Here is a 20508-nt window from a genome sequence, read left to right as displayed (position 1 = left end):
GTTTTGCTCTCACCAAAGGTTGCCAAAGTAATACTTGCCCAAACAGCATTCAGAATAAGACAGGATTTTATCATTAATTGTTTCATTTAAAATGGAAAGTACCCTCCTGATGTGCTTGAGGATTTTGCCTTGGCTGGGGTGAATCCATAGGTCTCCCACTAGCATTTTCTGCTCAATTAGTTCTTTCAAAGGGCTTATTGAACCTACGCAGATATTGTGTAATCTAGGTTAAATCAGGAAATAGTATAATGAGAAGCAGCTACATGGGGAAGGGAGGTCAAAAAAAGCAGCAACAGGAACTCAGAAAATATGAGGATATAAATAAAAGGACAGGTGCTATCTTCAGTCATGTAACGTGATGGGGACTCAGTAATTGACCTAAAAATAGAGGAGACTAAAAGAAAACATTCTGAAAAGCGCAGTAGAAGCCATAACCTCAGCTGGTGTAATTCAACATTACTTCCACAGAAATGAGTACAGAAGTGAATCACTACAGCAGAATAATAAGAACTTACATATTTATAGAATAAGTGGCAAAAATAGCACTTGTCAGAAAACATTACTCAAATATAAAAAAAAAAATGCTTATCGAAGTAGACCACATTCTGTGAACAGAGCTGTGATTACTATATTACGCTTACAGTAAAGGCAGGCAATGCATAGACTAGGTTAATTTTAAATACAAGTTAAGCAAGAAACATTTGGTAACTATGATACAGATGGTAACAATCCTAAAAAAAGAAAGGATCATGTTTATATTTTCCTCCATGGCAGTATTTTTGGAATGACAATGGCTAAATCAGAACAAATACTTAAGTGGATCATGGATCATGCTCAGCTGGATATATATCTGATCAGATTTCAAACCTTGCCAGTTTTGCCTTGGATATAATTATCTCAGGCTGTGGGGAATTACTGAAGGATTTTTACTTGTCAGAGGCAACTGGTGATTTTAAAGGATGGGCATTCCCCTTCACTCTGTGGGCAAAAGAACACCAAAGGCAAAGATAGCCTCAGACAAACTAAACCTGAATTTAGGTTTCTTGCTTTGAAGTGAGGTATTAGATCTCCATTTTTCCCTGTTTCAAAACAGCCATGCTCAGCTTATTCTGAATCCCATCCTGAGCAATTTCACTGTTGAAAAACCTGGAGAGACAGAACAGATGAGGAAATGCTACTTTTCTCTTTGGTTGAATTTCTTTTTCACTTGAATAAAAAACTTCCATAAAGTCGGAGAAATTCTGCTCCGAGAGGAGTAAACGGGGAGAAACATGCTTTCTGGCTGGTATCAAGCAGGCCAAGGATACTGCTAAATCTGTGCTTTAATCGCTGACATTTTGTGCAACCGTCTATAATTAAAAGCAGAGTTTTCACCCGAAATGTATCTTATGCAAGCAACATATGCTTTGTGCACTTGAGCTTAGCTGTTCCAATCCATTGAAGGAGCAACTTCATTCCTGGAGAACTGAGACCCCGGTCCGTTTCCTTACAATGCTGCTGTGCTTCAGGAAGCCAAGCTCAGCATTACCATTGCCACGGTCGTAAGGACTGCGCGCGATACCCTTGTTGTTGTAAATTAGGGTAGCGCTGTGAGCTTTCACGGTACTGCACAGATTTAAGGCTACTGAGACTGCGACTCCCATTTAAGCAGGACCATTTGACAGCTGAGATTTCACCCAGCACCAGGAGGATTGCATTCAGAAGTGGTTTTCTCCCACAGCGGCTAAATGCAAAGCCCAGTAGCGGAGCCAGCTCCTCAGATGCATTGCTGGGTCATTGCATCCGTGTTGCACATTTATAGGTGAGCAGCCTTGTATGAACCGTTTCAGAACGGTGTACTTTAATACCACGGAGTAATGATAAGTGGTAGAAAGTGCTCTATTTTCTGTTCCAGTAAGGCTAAGGAATAATTTGTTAGTACAAAAATCACACTGTTTAATTGAAACTTTTAATAGCTTTGAAAATATGTTTATTCACGAAACAGAGTTCCAGCCTTCCCAAAGATCAATGAAAGCTGTATGAGTGTATTATTTCTTTAAGGACTAGCACAGCCGGAAAGTGTTATGGAAGCATTATGGTTATTGGCTTTAAATGAAAGCCAACAAATTTCAAACCAGCTAAACCAACAGCTTGATCTGCAGCTGAATAGGCTAAAATGAAATAAAACTAATACATATGCCTCAAGGTTACAAGATAATTTTTCAGCAGAGCAGTAAAATAACATACGCAGTTTTCTTCAAACAGAAGAATAAAACAAAACAAAACAAAAGGCAGGAAAATTTCAACACTACTTGGAGCCGTTTGCAAAACATCAACAACTTGTCCAGAAAAAAAGTCCAATTTTTTCACATCGATTTGAACCATCTCTCTTCAAATGCTTAGAAATCTCTTTTAAGAGCCAGAGACTTGGCACCAACTTGAAATCTGCGCTGCAACACCATGAAACACAGTGCAGTAGGACAATAGAATAATAACTCTTCTTGTTCCCTTAATGTTTCCCCCTTGGTTTGTTTTGCCCAGAAATGTCCTAGACATTTTTTTCATCATTTCCTTTTTGCCTTAAATACTGATCTGTGAACCAACTACCTTGTCCTCCAACAAATGTGTCCTCATCTGTCACTGCAAAGCTCACAGGATGGTGCAAAGGGCTAATAAGTCTGAGGGGCAGCAAAAAATATATCAACCGATTATTTATATTTAATCATTTTAGAAACCATGCAACTAGTGACACAGTGTGTGACCGTCTTTCTTTTATTACATCCTATTAATGTAGCACTGTTTCCAAGTCTTTTCTGGAGTGAGCCTATACATCCGTCCATCCATACATAACATGAGAATACTCTGCCTTCTGTGCACAAGAGTATTCTTGTTCCTCACTGGAAACTCTGCCATTAACCTTGCAAGCGGTCGTGAAAAATGTGCTCAGGATCATGCAGTGGCACAGAAATGCTCAGGAAATGCTCACCGTGGGTTTGTTTCTCTCCCAGTAGATACAGGGGTGCCTGTGGCATTGCAGTAATACAAATCGCAGACCAAGTCCGCAACATTGCAAGATCTAAATAGCAAAGCTGTGCAAACTTCTTTGCTTAATAATAAGAAAATTCTTTCTGACAGTTTAGTGAAAAACTTTAAGATTGGATTGTTTGAAAACCCGCTTATTACATATTTACCAGTCTGCGTGTTCTCCACTTTGACAGAAAACCCTGTCTTAAATATTGACATTGGACTAGAACAAGATTGTCTAGCAAAAGTGGCCGATACAGTTGGGGATGTTTTGAGACAGGCTCTTAAAACAAGCAGTTGATTAGTAACCAGTGTTCTCCTTTGCAGATATCAATATTAGGAGGATGATGAATAATATTTGTTCTCAAAAGTTGAAAACACTGCATTCATTTAAACAGCAACAGCATTGTTTTAGCTGTCATAATGTAAGGCCCCTGGCAAGGTACGTGGGAGGAGCTGACATGTTTTTGTAGGTCAACTGACATAACTGGGAAAAAAACAAGCAAGCAAGTGTTTTTTGCAGTTTCTGCAGTTTGCAAGAGCTTGTCTGTTGGGTTCCCCCCCCCCCCCCCCCCCCCCTTTTTTTTTTCTCAGCTACATCCACAAGTCTAAGAAAAGATAGTACCTTTCCACTTTTGTAACAGGCATGCTAACGGGGGAGAGAAAGTGCAAATGTGCTTGAGGACTCAGACAAATGTAAAATCTTTGATAATTTAATTCAAACCCAACCAAACAAACAGAAATCCTTGGGTGAACTTCAGTGTTTTTTGGGTGTTTTTTTTGTTTTTTTTTTTTTTTATGGTAGATAGAGATGATCAGGAAAAGCATACTGCATTCCCCTTTATATAAGGTTTTGCACTTGCTTTGCCCACTGGCACACCCGTAAGCAGCAGTGGAACACCTCAGCAGACGTTGCCAACGTTGACAGACCTTAGGTGAGAGAAAATAGTTTAGACAGCTGGGTACATTCGGGGACCAGATAAAACACAGTTTGTCTTAATCCCCAAATTCTGCCGCAGAACGTATTTTTTATGCTAGTCTCTCTTCAGGTTTTCTGTTGTTTCCCCAACCTCTTTCCCAGGATAACTACAAAAACAAGAGAGGAATGTGAACTCAGAGATTCACACACCATGTGACGAGCTGCAGAAGTTTGAGCAAAGAAGCCGTTCTGTCATCAGCTACTTTTGAAGAGCTTGCAGGTGCACAAATGGATCTTCACGCTGAATTCGATGAGCGAAATGGAAGCACTTCAGTATGTCACATATTTCTAAAGCTAGCCTTTCCTGGCCAGCTGCTTAATTCATACTCCATTAGGATATGATTTCTGACACTAAGACCTTTAGTTGTAATGAGTGGCCAAGCATTCAGATACTTTGAGCCCTTAATCCTCATTCGAGTCACTCAAGTAAATGTAGTTTTCCCCTGGAGACAGTCCTAGAAAACATTATATAAAAGCAGTGTCCTCTCATGAAAAGTGGACATCAGCAAGCTGCATGCATGTTAGAGATCTTTAGGTCTTGTTCTCACAATGCCGGAGCCCCTCTAACCACCTGCACAAGAGGTATAGTTAACACATTGCATTTAGAAAACAACATCCTCAAAACATGCAACTCTTTTTCCAAACACACTTCTCCTCATTATGGGTCTGGCATGAATGGGGAAGACACACTGTTTTGTAGAGCTTGGGTTTGCGTGTATCTGCAGAGCTCTCCCCAGCCCTTAGATCCTACTGGGGCTTGTCATTGTTCCATACCGATCCGGGGGACCAAATCTTGCCTTCAGCAACTGACAGGAAGAAACAAAACGAAATGAAAATGAAAGGAACATTTGTCATAAACACGTCCCACACCTGGGGCTGATCTGGGAGATCCGGGTGAGCACCACACCAGCCCCATGCATGGTGGGGACCATTCAGGGCACGGAGTCTTGCAGTGGCGGCTCTTGCTGATAACCAGGTTGACAACCCACCACGCTGGCTGAGAAAGCCCAGGCCACACCTTGCCCTTGCCCCAGCTGGAGCTAGAAGGAGTAGCTCCTATCTGTTTGATTCCTACTCTGCTGGTAGCAGCATCCCCATAGACCCTCACTCAATCTCTGCGAGCACGGTACTGCATGGCTTGGTACACCAAGAAAGGGTCCTGGGCTTGGCTTCACTCTCCCAGGCTGCCCCGCGCTTTTGAAATGAAGAACTGGTTTTATTATTTTAAAGAAAGATGCTTTGATTTCTGTCTTTTACCTTCTTCCTCAACAGGCATTTCTAAATGTAGGGTCTTCATTAAAAAGATGCTAAAGGAGCCTTGTTCTTTAAGACAAGATTTTAATCCCCCCCTGACTTCCAAAACAATCTGAATAATCCAGCTCTAAGTCTCCTCATTAAGGCCAGATTTATAAAATCTCAATCAGACTTTTGCTTGAGGTTTTGTAAATCTGGTCCTAATACAGATACTTAGAGCTGGAACACAGATCAGCTTGAAACTTTAGGGAATTAAAAGAAATTAAAGCAGCAGATAAAACCAGTACACCAAATATTCCTTCCATTGTAGCTGACGTGAGAGAACATAAATTACAGCTGCTGGGTAAAGGACAGATGAAGAGAATAGAGCTAAAACCTTCTTGATTTTCTTTTACTTTTACTTTAGACCTGTCTGAAAAATTTAGTCTTTCAAACTTTCCAAGCCTTGATAAAGGATGCATCAAGGATGTGTATTTTGCGTTCTTGCATCTCTGTCAAGAAGCAAAATTGTTATGAAAGACTTTAAGATCTCTTTTATCTGATGTTAATTAGCCACTGAAAAAAAAAAAATACATGCTAGCAGAATGTGAGGTAGTCTGACTTAAAAAACTTTTTCCTGTCTCTTATTAAAAATCATTTCTTTTGGCTGTGGCAATTCACTGTTTCTCCAGTCACTGTAAAATTTTGCAGTCCTGGTAGGACTTCAATTTCAAAAGTGAAAAACAAGCAAGGGGGAAAAAAACCCCCGAACCATCTGTTTTCTGAACACCTTTCCAGGCATCCTCCATACATCTTTTCCTTCACAGGTGACCTTTACCAAGGTACATCTGTCTAAAGGTTGAGCAACACTCCTGTATTTCATCTGGAGTTTCACAGCCTCTGTTGACATCAAGCATCCCAGCAGACAGGTCTCCCATCCATAACATTCACATCTAAGAATGATGAGGTCCTAGAAGAGGCTGGCAGCAGGCAACAAGCGTTTACATTTACAGTACTTGACTATATTTCATGGAATTATAGTGATAACAGCCCCAGAGAAATTCTCATTTCCTTGACAATGATAAGGATCTTAGGTAGAGACAGCAGCTGTATCTAAAACAAGTTATATATGCCTGCAAAACAAGGTTATTTTTAAATGCGGGATGCCTGCTTGCAAACTATTCCTCTGTAAATTCCTCATAGAAGGAAGGGATATAATACTAGCATTATAACCACTAGAGTTAATTAACTTCTGGTTCAAAAGTACAGTTTCTAAGTTAAGACAAAGCCTGAGGCTGATATTTTAAATGTCATTTAAATTTTTTAAATCTTTTCGGGTGTGGGAGGTACCTCCAAACTGGTAGAGAGGTATGTCTTAAGCCAACCAAAGCATTTTTGTGTTTTAGCATGAAAGTTAGAGCATCTCACAAGTTCAATTTTAGGAGCTTGCTAAGCAGACCCTGTTCACTGGCAAACAATTTACGTGTCATGACAAAAGTTCAGGGGAGATTTAGCTACAGCAACATGCTAGGAATTGGTGGGACGGTAAGAAACCTGGAGAAAACTATCAGAGAATACGGTTCAGTACATGTCATTTTGTACTCACAAGGTACTACTCACCCTGCCCTGTATGTGTACATATTCACATACAGAGAGACAACTATGCATATATGTATATTCAGGTGGACTAATTGCTCCACTGTCAACTTTCAAGAGGATAAATAAATAGCAAAACTAACGTGATCATTATAGGCCCTTCTGAACGTACATGGGCTACTTGCTTCTTCTGCCTCCACGTCTGTGTGGTATACTAGCATGCTCTTACAAGAAGGCAGCACAGAGACTCAAGTCTTCTCGTGCCCCTGGTACTTTGTAGTTAGATTGTACCTGCTCTCTCTTAGCTTTACTGTCCTTGGAGTGCGGCTATGACATTTTTAATATTGTACCAGATAATTCTAAGGAAAAAACAAAGTCGTATTTGCCTTCCCAGGCTTTGGGCTAAGAGCCAGGAGTGCTGCTACCTTTAAGGTGGGAGAGGAGTTCGTGTAGATGCTCCTTGTCCTTCTACGCACTGATGAAAGAATATGACCTTTTCAAAATTCACTGAAGATCATAATTAAAATTAGATTCTCTTTGTTATCTACAAAGCCTTGAAGCTGTCATCATTTGAGTGCTATTCTTCTTGATCTGCTTAGTCCTGACAGCTTAAGTCAATGCTGAAATAAACTTGTGCCAACCCAAACCCCTGTATCAGTATCTTTTTTTTTTCTGACAGGAACCCCTAGGCACAACTGAAATAGGAACAACAAGCACCTTTAATCTAGACAGGCTAAATATTCCCCCCAAATTACCGTGGATTTCTTTCCCTCATGCTCAGTGAGGATGCTGGCAGTTAAAAATGCTTTCTGCAAGAGGACCTTCACTGTGACAAATGAGAACAGCTCCTTTGATTTTAATGGCATTACATTAAACTGCAGCAGGTAAGGATCTGACCCTTTACACTTTTGGATTTCACCCAGGAAGGCATTACAGCAGGGTAGGTGGTCTCCCAGCTTATGAATTTTTAAAAAGACAGACAAAGCAGGGAGAAGCATGCAAGGGATGATTTGATTTATATAGCCTGCTCCCTTCTTCACTACATCTTCCGTGTGTTTCGAAAGACACGTACAGCCGGTTTAAACACCCTTCTGGGGGAGAGCAGAGCACAGACATTATTTACAATTTGCTGCCTGAAAAGAGAAATAAATTTTCTCTTCAGAGTTGATGAGGGCCGGGCAGGAAAGTGTCAAGTACCAGGCGAGCCGCTGGGGTGGCAATGTGGCAGTGGCTGGTCAACTCAGCAGCCACCACAGCAGCTGGCACCTTGTCTCCCCGATCCTGCTCGTTGGGAACAAGACTTGCAGCAGGAGCAGGGCCAGCGGTGGGATGCCTCCTACCAACCCAGGTCCCCGTTCCAAGGAGGCCTCAGAGGCTGCAGGCGGCAAGGGAGAAACACTCTGGCCAGGCCAGGTGGGGCTGGGCAACTGATCTCCTCATCAGGAGCACGAGCATCCTAACACCCCTCTCTCCCAGCTCAGCCTTGATCCCAAACAGCCTTTCCAGAGCAGGGAGCAGTAGCAATGGTGTTATGGGAGGTAGAAAACAAGTCGTGGTGTCAGCAAGGGTCAGGGTGACTGAACGGGGGAATTACCTCTGCATCCCCTTCTCCTTCCCCAGCAGCTCCACAAATGAATGAATATCCCCATGCAGAGCACCATCTCCAGGTAGTCATCTTACCTCAGCTTCTCCCACCCCTTCCTCCCCTCTCTACAGAGAGCTCAGATCTTCTCCCATATACAGACTACCAGGTTTCTGGGGTTTACTGGCTTTTCCAGGCATTCCCATAACCCCCTTGCTTCAAATCAGGACCTCCTTCATCTACCACACCTACTCCTTTCTCCCTGGGAGCACAAGGACCAGATTCCCACCACCCCTTGCCCTGCCCTGCTGCCACTGAAGGACATGGAGGACCCCGCTAGCTGCAGCTGTCAGGCAAACAAGGTGTTATGCTCAGAGGCAGGCGCCCCGTGGTCGGGCAGGGATGCACCGAGAACTTGGCTGACTCCTTGCCCCAGGGAAGTGGCCTCAGACAAAAGCAGCTTGGCAGACTCTGATGTGACCTATAACACGCAGTAATTAAGTGCTTCTGCATTATGGCAGTGATAAGTAGTGATTTAATTACTGTGCCTTCATTTTTACAGAGAAGGTTCCAGTATTAAGCCAGCAAGTGAACAGAAGACAAAATAATCACAAACCTTTTATATCAATACTGGAATAGCACATGATCATGGTGACCACCCTCTGACCGTCTCCCACCTGCTCTCCAACAAACCTGTGGACAGCTTCTCAGGGATATTGCTGCTGCCCAAGCCCATCATCTGTATATGCACCAACCCACAATGTCAGGCATAAAAATTCCCACTCTCCTACCAGCAAGACCTAGCTGAGTTGAACGTTGCTGCACCCATGCAAGTGCACACCTACGCATGGGGACAGGGGGCCAGGACAGCTGAAGTCCGTGTGTCATGAATCGACGCAGTTTTCCACAAGGGGGGAGAACTGACGTTTCAAACAAAGCTCATCAGAAACAGCCTTAACAGGCCTGCAGTGAGGGATGCCATCTGCTCACTCTCCAAATCTTCAGCCAGACCATGCAGCGCCTTTCGCCAGCATCTTCTCAGCTTGTACTGAAGAATTGGTTCTCCGTTGTGCTCAATCCAACACCTGCAGCAGAAGAAGCACACTCGTCAGACACCCAATACTGAGCAGTCATCACCCATGTGCCTCTACCATCTAAAACTGACTGCCATACCTATAGTCATTGCCATGCTGTGTCAAAACAAATCTACTGGCATCAGAAGGAAAAGCATTTCAACACTGATTAAAGACTTGCCTGCAGGATTTTCCAAATGCAAAGCCTATTTAATCATTGAACTTCTGTGGGTTTTCAAGAAAAGCAGCTCAGCTCTGAATGACTCACCCTTTTCAGCCCAAACCATTTGTTCTCTGTGCTAAGTACAGCATCTGTTTACTCAGGCAGTCAGGGGCCAGGCAGGAAATGTATGTCAGGTCTCCTCAGGTCCACAATTATGTACTGTCGTGTTTTTAATTGAGGTAGTTTCCATGAAAGACCTCTCCTCCACCCCCTCAGGAGAGCTTGGAAATTTAAAGCTTGTTCCTTCCAAGACAACTTTCTGCTCACCTCCACGGTGTGCTCACAGAGCACACAATGGTGCGGAACAGCAGCAATTGTGGAAAAATACTGGAGTACGAGTATTTAAACAATAATGGCGGTTATTTTCCAGAAGCCTGCTGACTCCAGCAGTTTTGCTGTAACGTAACTTTGTGGGTGATGCTGGCTGAACAGTGACCCGTTACTGGAAGCTAATAACGTGCAGTCAACCCGCTTAAATACTATTTTTCCTACACTGAAGAAGCCTGCCCCAGTATGCGCACACTTACAGATTCCAGAGAGGTCCACGTACAGCCAAATACAAAAAGACACCATCTGTCTTTTATCATATAAACGATAAAAAGTTAAGACAATTGTCATTGCTGTTTGTCACCAGCATAAGGCTAGTTCCTCGTTGCCACTCCAGAAGTCTGAGGGTGCACGACTTCAGAGTTGTGTGATGTCATTATTTAGAGGTTAAACCCACATTAACCCCTTCAGTACAACAGCAATTTCCAGAACAATCAGTCAGTTCACCCTGTATCAAGAAGACATTTATTGCAGAAATGCTGATCCCATGGCAACGGCAAAACTTCTGTTTCAACATACAGCCCAAAGTGCATTCCTGGATTTGCGAAGGAAGTCTGCTAACAAAGAAAGCACAAATTCAAGTTCAGCCAAGAATTTTGGTACATCACAATGTGAGAACCCAAGATAGAGATTGATCTTTTATTATCTAAAAATTAATTCTTTTCAGCATTACAATTTGCATCTAGCATGATGCTTCCAACTATAGTTTCAGCATTGCCACAGTTTTGGAAGAGAAATAAACGTTTCAAGGTACTGCAGAGCTTGTCTTTTGACAGAATACCTTTGTACATTACCCAGCCCTTCCAAACAGATAGTCTGTCTTTTTCCACTTCAGAATAAAATACCATAAATTCCACTTTGTTCATTTATTGACCAGACATTTTTTAAAAAAGCTTGTGTATACACATCGTGTATAATTTTCTTTGTAAAAAAACCTAGTGCATTAATCAGTTCACGAATCTTGCAAAAACCATGAGAAAAGACAATCTATGACCACCCATGTTCATATTTCCCAGTGAGATCTACCATTCATAGCAATAGGAAACAATTTTTGGTAATTCAAAACAATCTTGCTGAAGATTCAATATGAAGAGCTATGAAGACTATTCAACCACAAAGGTAATAGTACACAACAAAAGATTATAACATTTTGAGTATAGCCGTGATGTGGTTAGACACCCCTTTCTTGAAAATCAAACTGGCTATGCTGGTGTTTTTCAGTTTACAGTACCGGAGAGTTCGATGCCCCAAAACTAACTTGTGTCATTCTGTAGAAAAGTACCCATGAAATCGGCTTACCCAGATAATTCAGCTTCATCAACATGTCAGGATGCCCCGTCAGAAAAACAAAAAAAAAAGCACCCTATGGTTTTAAGGGATGAGCTGTCTGGGATCCTGAGCTGTGGTGTAACTGCTACTAGTGTTAACCAAGTCCCTTCAAGAGGGTTCACAGATGTCATCCAAACAGCAGTTTCCCTCCTTTTACATATGGTCTAAAATAATGCGGCTGCCAGCGCTGAGGTGGGACTCTGAGCAAACTGCTCTATGGGGGCATTTCCCAGGTACGGTGTTTCCCAAAGCTCTCATCCTTAGAGACTGCACGAAGAGAGATAAGGGGTGTTGTGTTCCGCAATAGCAACCAGACCCGTAGCTTCTGAAATAGGACAGCAAAAAGGTGTGTTGGTTGCCCCATAAACAGTCACATTAAGAATATAAAAGCCAGCATCTACTTGAGAATCTGAAATCTCTCTAGCATTACCTTAATTCAACAACAACTCTTCCTTTGCCACTAAATTTAATTAACAGGGTATAGAAATACTGTCTAGAGAGTTTATTTGTTGCAGTCACAGTTTTTTTTCAGCCAACTTGATATGCCTCAGAATTCTCTGCTGCCGAGAACTCCATTTATAAGAGACTTTGCTGAAAGTGAATGTTAATCTGGCTTAGGTACAGAAATAAAAAATTGATAAGCCATGAAATGCAGCACTGAGCACAAAGCTAATCCTCAAAGGAAGAAAAAAGAATAGGTTGTGCTCGGGCTTTTGTTTCCTCCTTTTTGTCCAGCTTTGATTTGTGAAGAGGACCTGAAAGTTCTGGAGTCTGTTTTTCCTTTCCAATTTTTCCTTGTTTTTTTAGGTTAAAAACTTTCAGAGCACATCTGAAAGAGCATGGTACCATAGCCACACCTATGTAAGCAAAATTTTTAATATACACCTAAATATTTTTTTGCAGATAAGCAGACAGGCATACAAACACACCTCAGTGCAGATGAGGTTTAGCTAATATGTTAAACTTCAATAGCCTTTTAAATACTAGTACTGTCAGGTCAGATACTACTAGTATTAGGGCAGATGTGTTTAAAAAGACCTATTTTACCAAATTAAGACGGAGCTATGAAAAAGTCTAATAATCACGTACTCTTTGATTAAAAGGCAGAGACTAATAATTGTGAAGGATCGAGATATCTAAACAGACTGTTCAACGTATGGACCTTTTTTCTTAGTTTTTTTAATTATATTTCCCCTCAATGCCCAGTTTAATCTGCCACTAACAGGCTTTGGAAATTGTTGCATCTTTATGAAATCTGCTTGCAGACTGCCCCATCAAACCAGCAGGATGCTCACAATGTGCGTTTGAAACCTCACAGCAGCATTAAGAACAATACAGATGTTTGAATTCCCAAATACTTAACTACTAGTCAAGTTTCCCTGCAGTAGGGAAAGCTTAAAACCATCTCATTTTTCATTCTGGAACTTTTGTTGGATTTAGCAGCTGTATTTGGACTCACAACCATCTCAAGAAAGTTCCTCCAAGGGGCATAACTATCTCCTAGGAGAAAAACACAGCCAAACACACTGTAACGCCAAGAACCTACTCATTAACAAGCGCAGAGAGAAGAACAGATCCAGGGACACTAGCCACATTTGCACTCTCCGGTTTTTACAAAAACAGGACTGTTTCTTACGAGCTAAAAGGCGTTACATCAGCCACGTGACCGTTTCTCTTTCTAGAAAACCCTATCGCTTGCTGTGGGCCAGAAGGAAAACAAAAGGTTGTGTACAAAGGTCCTTAACAGCTTTAAATGGTAAGCGATGGATTTGACTAAGGATTTGAGAAAGAGGATGAGCTGTGCCAGTCACCCCCTTTTCTTCCACGTCACGTGCAGCTGGTGCTGGGACCAGGGGCAGCATTGCGAAAAGCTGAAGGACGGAGGTGTACTTGGCTCGGAAGCGGTGTGAATCATGCCATCAAAGCAACAAACCAACCTGCTTCCTGATTAAATAGGGGAAATGAAAGCATCCGAAGCGTTCCTGTTTTATTGACGTGCGTGTGTGTACGCATATCTGACACACTCATGCACACAACTAACAGCAGGGAAATACGAGTGAATTTGAGAGACGCATGGATGCCGTGCAAACATACATACTTATTTATGTATTGGCATGCAAAAAACCCACCTACTTCATATATCGCCATGGTACAGCACGTACACTCTGGTTTTAGTGCTTGTTGGTTGGTTTCACTCCTGAAGTTAACTGACTCGGGCAAACCAAAACTGGCAAACCGAAGATGCCAGGGTATTTACTCATCATAAGTGGCACCGTGAAGTACTTGTACTTTCATTAAATCATCACACCAGTTTTCACTTGAAAAAACCAGACAATGAGGAAGGGATTTCTTTGCGAAAAGCAAGGCTTTAGCGGTGTTTTAATGATGACCCTATAGAGAAATCCCCATCCCTTTTAGATGGACCACAAGGTGAGCTGCAAGAGTAGTATCAAAGCACCTCGATGTGTCAGGAAAGATCTCAGTAACTTTCCCACAGGTCCCCAGTGAAAAGCTGTCACGCCTCTAGTTAACACAGCCTTGGCACAACTCACCACGCAGCGCCCGGACCCTGCCTGGCAGTTAGCGCTGCGATTCACAGCGAGGAGACACCAACAGTTAAATGTGATTTTCCTTTTCCTGGGCTTCATTCCCACTCCACGCATGTGGGACCTCCTCGTCCGCACAAGAAATGCCCCCTCCTGCCTCACAGGGAGGGCAGCGCAGCATGGTTTGCATCCTGCCAGAGGCATGAGAGCATAAAATATCATAAAATCAAGCCCACCTTCCCTTCTTCAACAAACACCCACAACAGCACCTCAGAGAGAAGCAGAGGCTTGCGAGCCTTTCCTAGGGAAACCACCTCTGCTTCCTGGGTTAAGCAGGAGCTTTCCTTCTTGAGAATTGTGTCTACATCGATATTAAATAACCTCTGGCAACCTTGACTTGCATGAATTTGTGGAGTCCTACCTTTGAATATGTGTTTTCTTCTCTACGGTATGCTGTACTTTACCATTTAAACGCATGCTATTGAACAAAAAATATTAAAAAAAACAACCCCAAAAACCACCTGCTGCCCAGTATTCTTTAATATCAGAATTGCTCCATTTTCTGTTGCAAGAAACAAAGATCAGTCCTTCTAAAGTTACCTTTTGTGTACTACTTGTTTTTACTGTGTCTTCTTCTGGCATCTCATACCTATGCTTGGGGATGTTTGATGTCTTCTCCGATGGAAACAACTTGACTATCTTATTGCCTTTCTCTACATCTTCTGTAGTTTGGAGACTACAGATCCACTTTTTTGGAGGAGAACCTGAACTAAATGCAATGTTCCAGATATGGGTTCATCACAGATTTTATTCAATAGTTTATCATGCCATTCCACCACAGTGTTTGGCTGTCTATTTCCCTCCGAATAATTTCTAGTGTTTGTCATCGAAGAGCTTCCCACTGTGCCTCCAAGATGTTTTTTCCACTCGATTATAGCCAATTTAGAGAATATCCTTGTGTTCATAGCTAAGGATGTGCCATCTGCAGTACTTTGCAATTATTCACACCAAATCCAACCTTCATTTTATCATCATCTGCTAACTTAGAAATGTGAGAACCTTCTGTATTTCTTCACAGTTAGCTGTAGGTTGGACTGCCCTCAATAACTGTTTATCACCCACCAATGTTATCAGTTCATTAATAACTCCCTTTTCCAGATCACTCAGAAGCCCGTTGCACAGCACCGGTCCCATTCTGAGATCTTTGGGACACCTTCTCAGAAATGTCAGTAACCACCCTCCTTCAAGAAAACAGACAATTTCTTCTTAGTTTTGTTTCTTATCTCTGAACCAGTAACTAAGTTGTAGGATGATTTTTCCCCTTCTCACATGCTAGCTTAGTTTCCTTCAGAACATTTGTCCAATCTACCCACAGCGCTCCCCTAGTACCCAATTAGCTCTTGGCCCTTGCTGCAGTGGGATTTCTGTTTATGATTTGCTTACAAATTAACGTTCCGATTTGTTTTGGCCATACTATGGCTTTACATCCAACCCCACCAGAATTCACACCCTCTTCTATTTTTGTTCTTCAGATTTCACTCCTACAGTTTAAAGACTCCTGAAATCTCATTTGCTCTTGTTTAGCAATGTTAGCTTTTTTCCAGGTGGGGAAGTAGAGGGACACCCTTTTTAAAATTGATTTCGATTCACTCTGAGACCCCACTGCACGTCTAAACATGCTGCAAGACTCCATGATATCTTCCAGCATTTTAGCCTCCAGCTGCTCCTTTTACTTCTCAGTTTTGTTGGTAGGGTTTTTTTTTGGTTGTTTTTTTTTTTTTTTTTCCTTGCTTCCTAATGCTTACAATTTGACCCTTTCAAACTGAAAAACACTGGTGGATTTTCTGTATGGCATCTCTTTGGTAAACCAGGATTCTCCTCTTTCCTTCATGGGAAGACCAGAACCTGCGCCACCACACTTTTCTGTTTGTTCCCAGCCCCTGAAATTTAAGGGAACTGCAGTGCAAAATGTTGCTATTGAAGACTTAAAAACATAATGTATGTTAATGTTCAAGATACCTGTATCTAATTCTGTACAAAACTGAGAACAGAATAAAAGTATAAAGTATAAGACTAAACATAGACAGCCCAAATGCACCATCACAGAGCTTACCCACAGAGCATAACGCCACCAAAAAATTAGTAGAGAAAAATCAGCATTAGTTTTAAGAAAAAAAAAAGTTGACAGTTATCCTTTACCCTTTAGAAACAAAAACAAGGAAGTTTTTTACAAAATCAGGGTAGTGAAATGAATCACATTTAATCTATTGAGCCTTAGTTCTACTTTTCCTGAAGCATCTTAATGAAAAAAAAATAATCTAAGAATCACTGTGCTATGCATTTCCCTCTATTTTCTGGCATACACTCTCTCCTGTGAATATGGAAAAACCTATTTCATTTCATTGTATTTACACACTAAGGTACCACAGCTAAAAATATACCACATTACTAATTTTTGAGCAAAACTGTTTTGGTAAATAAAGTAACTCCTCGAAGTATTTTGGAATCAAAGTTTATAAAGTTTGTGCCACTGACTTCCAAGGGCAGCATGCAGGCTTTTCTACAGATGGTAGTTTTGGACAGAAAAGTGCGCAGTAAACAGGATAAAAACAAAGTGTCTTATACGCGAAAGGTTTTTATCTTTCTTTTCTGTTTCTCTTCAACGAAACAAAGAGATGTAGCTCAAATATTTAAGTTGTCAGGACTACTAGCACTGTCAAGTCCACATAGCTGAGGAACAGTGATTTAATTCATTTTCCTCGTCAGCTAAATTCAGCTTGACGAGTTCGCATCTATTGGTTGTCAGACCGTTGCCTTGATTCTCAGACTTAAATGGAGATTTCAGTACCAGCTTTAAAAGAAGAATGGAAAAGTTTTGTGAGGAGAGATGTTTGATAGGGAATGAATTAAAGAAAATCAGTAGACCTGGAGAACTGATATGAAACCATCCCCCCAGAGCCTTTCAACAGAGTACTGCTTAACTTGGTTTAAATTGGTTTTGGTCAGGATTTGAACACGTAGAGTCAGAAGCTCAGCTGGGGCAAAGCTGTACCAGCTCCAGAACCAGTCTTATGGATCATGTAACAGAGTGGAAAAAATGGAAAACCAGAAAAAAGTAAAGATAAATTATTTATAGTTTTGTCAGTCAGTTTGAGGAATTTTTTTTTAAAAAAAACCCCACTGCTTGAAAGCAAATTTTAAAAACGTGCAAGTGTTTTTAAGGCTGTCCAGATTTTTGCAAATGTTGCTGTTAAAATAATTTTGTCCAAATTTTGTGGGAAAAATCCTGCATTTAGTTGTGAATAAACAGCACTGAATTCTTGATTAAATTAATACCTTGATCTCAGTCCCTTCTTTTGGCTAGTCCCCCCTGCTTTCTCCAAAAGTAGCATAGTAGCTGGGGTCTTAAACATCACTTGGGGAACACAGCAATAGAAACAAGACAAATTTTACCCTGAAGGAGATTTTAGGGAAATTAGGAGAATTATATCAGGAATGAACTTGGCTCAGCCTACACAGAGGCATGACATGTCCCATTCAGTAGGGTTCGTTATACTGCCAGTACAATATAACATTTTATCTGCTCTCTTCAGATTCCCATGTGTATTTAGCCCTAGTGCTTTTGGTTCCTGCAGGAGGCCACCCAGAGCTCAGGGAGCCGGGGGCGGCACTTTGGCGGTGCTGGAAAGTTCAGCAAGACAGAGCTTGAAAAAAGAAAGGTGTAAAATGTAAACTAAGCAGGATATGTAATCAACAGCCTCCTCTCCTTAGAAAATAAAATTTTTACTTGGCGGGGGGGTGGGGTGGGGGGTGAGGGGAGGAAGGAGGCAGAAGTATCAGAAAGCAGATATTTTTTGGACAGACCGTGCCCTTTAAAAACATTAACATTCTCTTAATATGCCAAAAACTATTCGCTGAGATAAAACAATGCAAATAGCTAAGTCAGTCACAAGAACTGGTACTCAGGCAGGACTCAGCCCATAAAGATGACATAAAAGGTGAGTCTATGCACATTTTAAAAAAACTAATCCTTCTTTTTCCTGTTCTCTCACCTTTTTTGAAACAAATTTTAGATATTCTTTTAACAATGTTCTGAAAGAAATAAGATAAACAAGCTTGTGCCCTCTAAAATATAAAAGAGTATAATTGTAAGCTGAAATAATGGATAATCTAATGGGAGATATGTCTGGAGTTTTTTGAATTTTTTAAGGCTGTCCTTTAACACTTGTTTTTGCAAAGCAGCATTTTATAAATTTTTTAATCCACTCTTCTGCAATTCATATGCCAATGTCAGTTAGACTGGATCTATAGGGACTCAGAGACAAGAATCATTTTATTACGGTAATAAAGGACAGGAGGAATACGTTCTTGTGAATTTGTTCCCTTTGAAAACTTGATCTATGAAAAGAGAAAACCATCATGTTTTTAAAGACAGCAGAGCTTTAAAATATCCATTTCATATCCAAGGCTGAGTTTAACTGCATGGGCTTTATATTTTCCTAAGCATTTATCTGTAAAATCATACAAAAATATTTTCTAACACTCAATAGAATATGCCCAGCCTAGATATTCACTTATTTTATTCATCTTTTTAAAAAAGGCGGCACCCTAAAAAATAAAGTCACTTTTAGTTACAAGCTAATATACAGATAAAAAGGACTAATTTTATTTAATTTTTTTTTTTTTTTTAAATTATTACTACTGGTACTCTAGTTTGAACAGTATATTAAGTTTGCGCTTGCCTTCTCGCTGTCCTCCCCAGTGCTGGGGACACTTGCCTGAAGCTCACGGGAGGCAATAAGTGGGTGTAAGATGAAACCTGCCGCATTTCCCCACTTACCTTGCTTTGATGTGCTGCAATGGAGCTCCTGCACGTTGGCTCTTTCCCAGCGGTGCCGAAATGTCCTCCGAGGTCTAACCCAAGCATCGATCCCTTACACCTGGAGTCAGGGCACTCTGCTCTCCTCACACTGCGCCCCTCTCCCGTCACGGCAAGCAGCCCCCAAAATGGGCTACCATTCACAAACACTTCACTGTGCACCCCAGGGAGAGAAGTGCCCCTGGGGACTCTGCTCCCACACCTCTCACAGCCCACTTCGTCATCGCTCCTCTCTTCTACCTTGTGAGCACTGATCAAACCAAGCGTGCTCTGGCACTGGACAGGTTTCTGATCAATAAATTACTCTGGTTTACATGGTTCAAATTTAAGCTTTTATTTGGTTTTTAAATTAAAAAAATAAATTTCGTTATTAAATAGTGGAATGGGTCTAAACTAATGTTTACATATTAATTCACTTGCTTTAGGATACCACCAGAGAAATAATTAAAGTATACCGCCCGGACAAAACTTTCTGTTAGAAAGCTCAACAGTGGCGTAATTCAGTTAAACAGGAAAAAAAGAAACCCCAAAGTCTTAATGTTTACAATGAACGTTAGAAGTAAACCTCTGATTTTAGTGTCATCCAAACCTAGTTTCCATCACAAAGGCAGTCATTGTATTCAGAGTACTATACCACAGTGCTAATGTCATCGGCTTCGTCTGGTTTCTTTTGCCTGCTTGGCAGGGATTTCAAGTACTCAAGGTGCCTCCTTGCATCCTCCTGATTTTGCCGGACGTAATAAACCACATATGAGATCACCATGGTGAACCAGCCAAACATGGTGACCAGCATGGCATAATCGGTAGTCTTTTTAGGAAGGTTGCAGAGGTCAGCATCGTTGGCAGCATTGAGGAATGGTCTCCCCGCGTGTTCATCCAGGACAGAAGTCTTGCAGATGACGTTGTTGGCCGTCTCGTGGTTGGAGGCCATGCTCCTCAACACCTGCTGCAGCGTGCAGTCACAGTGCCAGGGATTGTTTGCAATTCTGGCTCTGGCCTTTAAGTTGTTGAAAGCGTTTTTGTGCACGCTTTGAATCCGGTTGTCGGACAAATCCAGAGTCTGCAAGGTTTCTGCCACCCCTTTAAAGGCATGTTCATCTATAAACTCAATCCCGTTTTTTGATAAATTGAGGACTCTCAGTTGGTGCAAGTCCTTAAAAATTTCATTGGGGATCGATGTTATCTGATTGGAGTCCAAATAAAGTAAGACTGTTTCTGGAGGAAGATCTCTGGGTATTTCCTTGAGGTTGGCATTGCTACAGCTGACGTTCAGACCTCCGGAGTGAGAACAGAGGCAGCCTTTCGGGCACATACTGGCAGAATGAAAGCACAGTATCATGAGGACAAAACTTTGTAAGAGCAGACACATGGAGAGGGAACGAGTTAACCACAGGTCTACCAAATGCATGCTGGGCTGTCAGCATAATCACACGACCACTTCTTGTTCAGCCAACAGTGGTGGGAAAAGGATCCGCAAAGCTGAAATGTAGCTTCATTTTCTTCAGTGGGATTAGGAAAAAATGACTAACATGTGGGCTTCCTCATGGTCAATACCCTTCTTAGAAGCGCACCTACAGAGAGGAAGGAAAACAAGGTCCTTATACCATAAACTCCAATCCCAATTTTGTTGTCATTAAAAAAAAAAAAAAAGAAATAAAACAAAGTCAACATGAAGTGCAACACTAAATAAATGATCTATTACCCTATCAGTGCACCAAAGAATTTATGTAGGTAACTT

At 41.5% G+C, this 20508-nt stretch overlaps 1 protein-coding gene across 1 annotated transcript; it reads right to left on the bottom strand.

Annotated features, from left to right (window-relative positions):
- Nucleotides 1-19079: 19079 nt before the first annotated feature.
- On the bottom strand, nucleotides 19080-20335 carry LRRC3B (leucine rich repeat containing 3B). Its single transcript, XM_082499692.1, has one exon. The coding sequence runs from the start codon at nucleotides 20176-20178 to the stop codon at nucleotides 19399-19401; it is 780 nt and encodes a 259-aa protein (XP_082355818.1). The 5' UTR covers nucleotides 20179-20335; the 3' UTR covers nucleotides 19080-19398.
- Between the last annotated feature and the right edge of the window lie 173 nt (nucleotides 20336-20508).

The sequence above is a fragment of the Vanellus vanellus genome (genome assembly GCF_965231255.1).
Source record: "Vanellus vanellus genome assembly, chromosome: 2".
In the NCBI taxonomy this organism is placed as follows: domain Eukaryota; kingdom Metazoa; phylum Chordata; class Aves; order Charadriiformes; family Charadriidae; genus Vanellus; species Vanellus vanellus.
This window is presented reverse-complemented; position numbering and strand designations above follow the sequence as displayed.

Coding starts and splice junctions, on each gene's coding strand:
- LRRC3B (XM_082499692.1), bottom strand. CDS start 20,178: ATGCATTTGGTAGACCTGTGGTTAACTCGTTCCCTCTCCATGTGTCTG.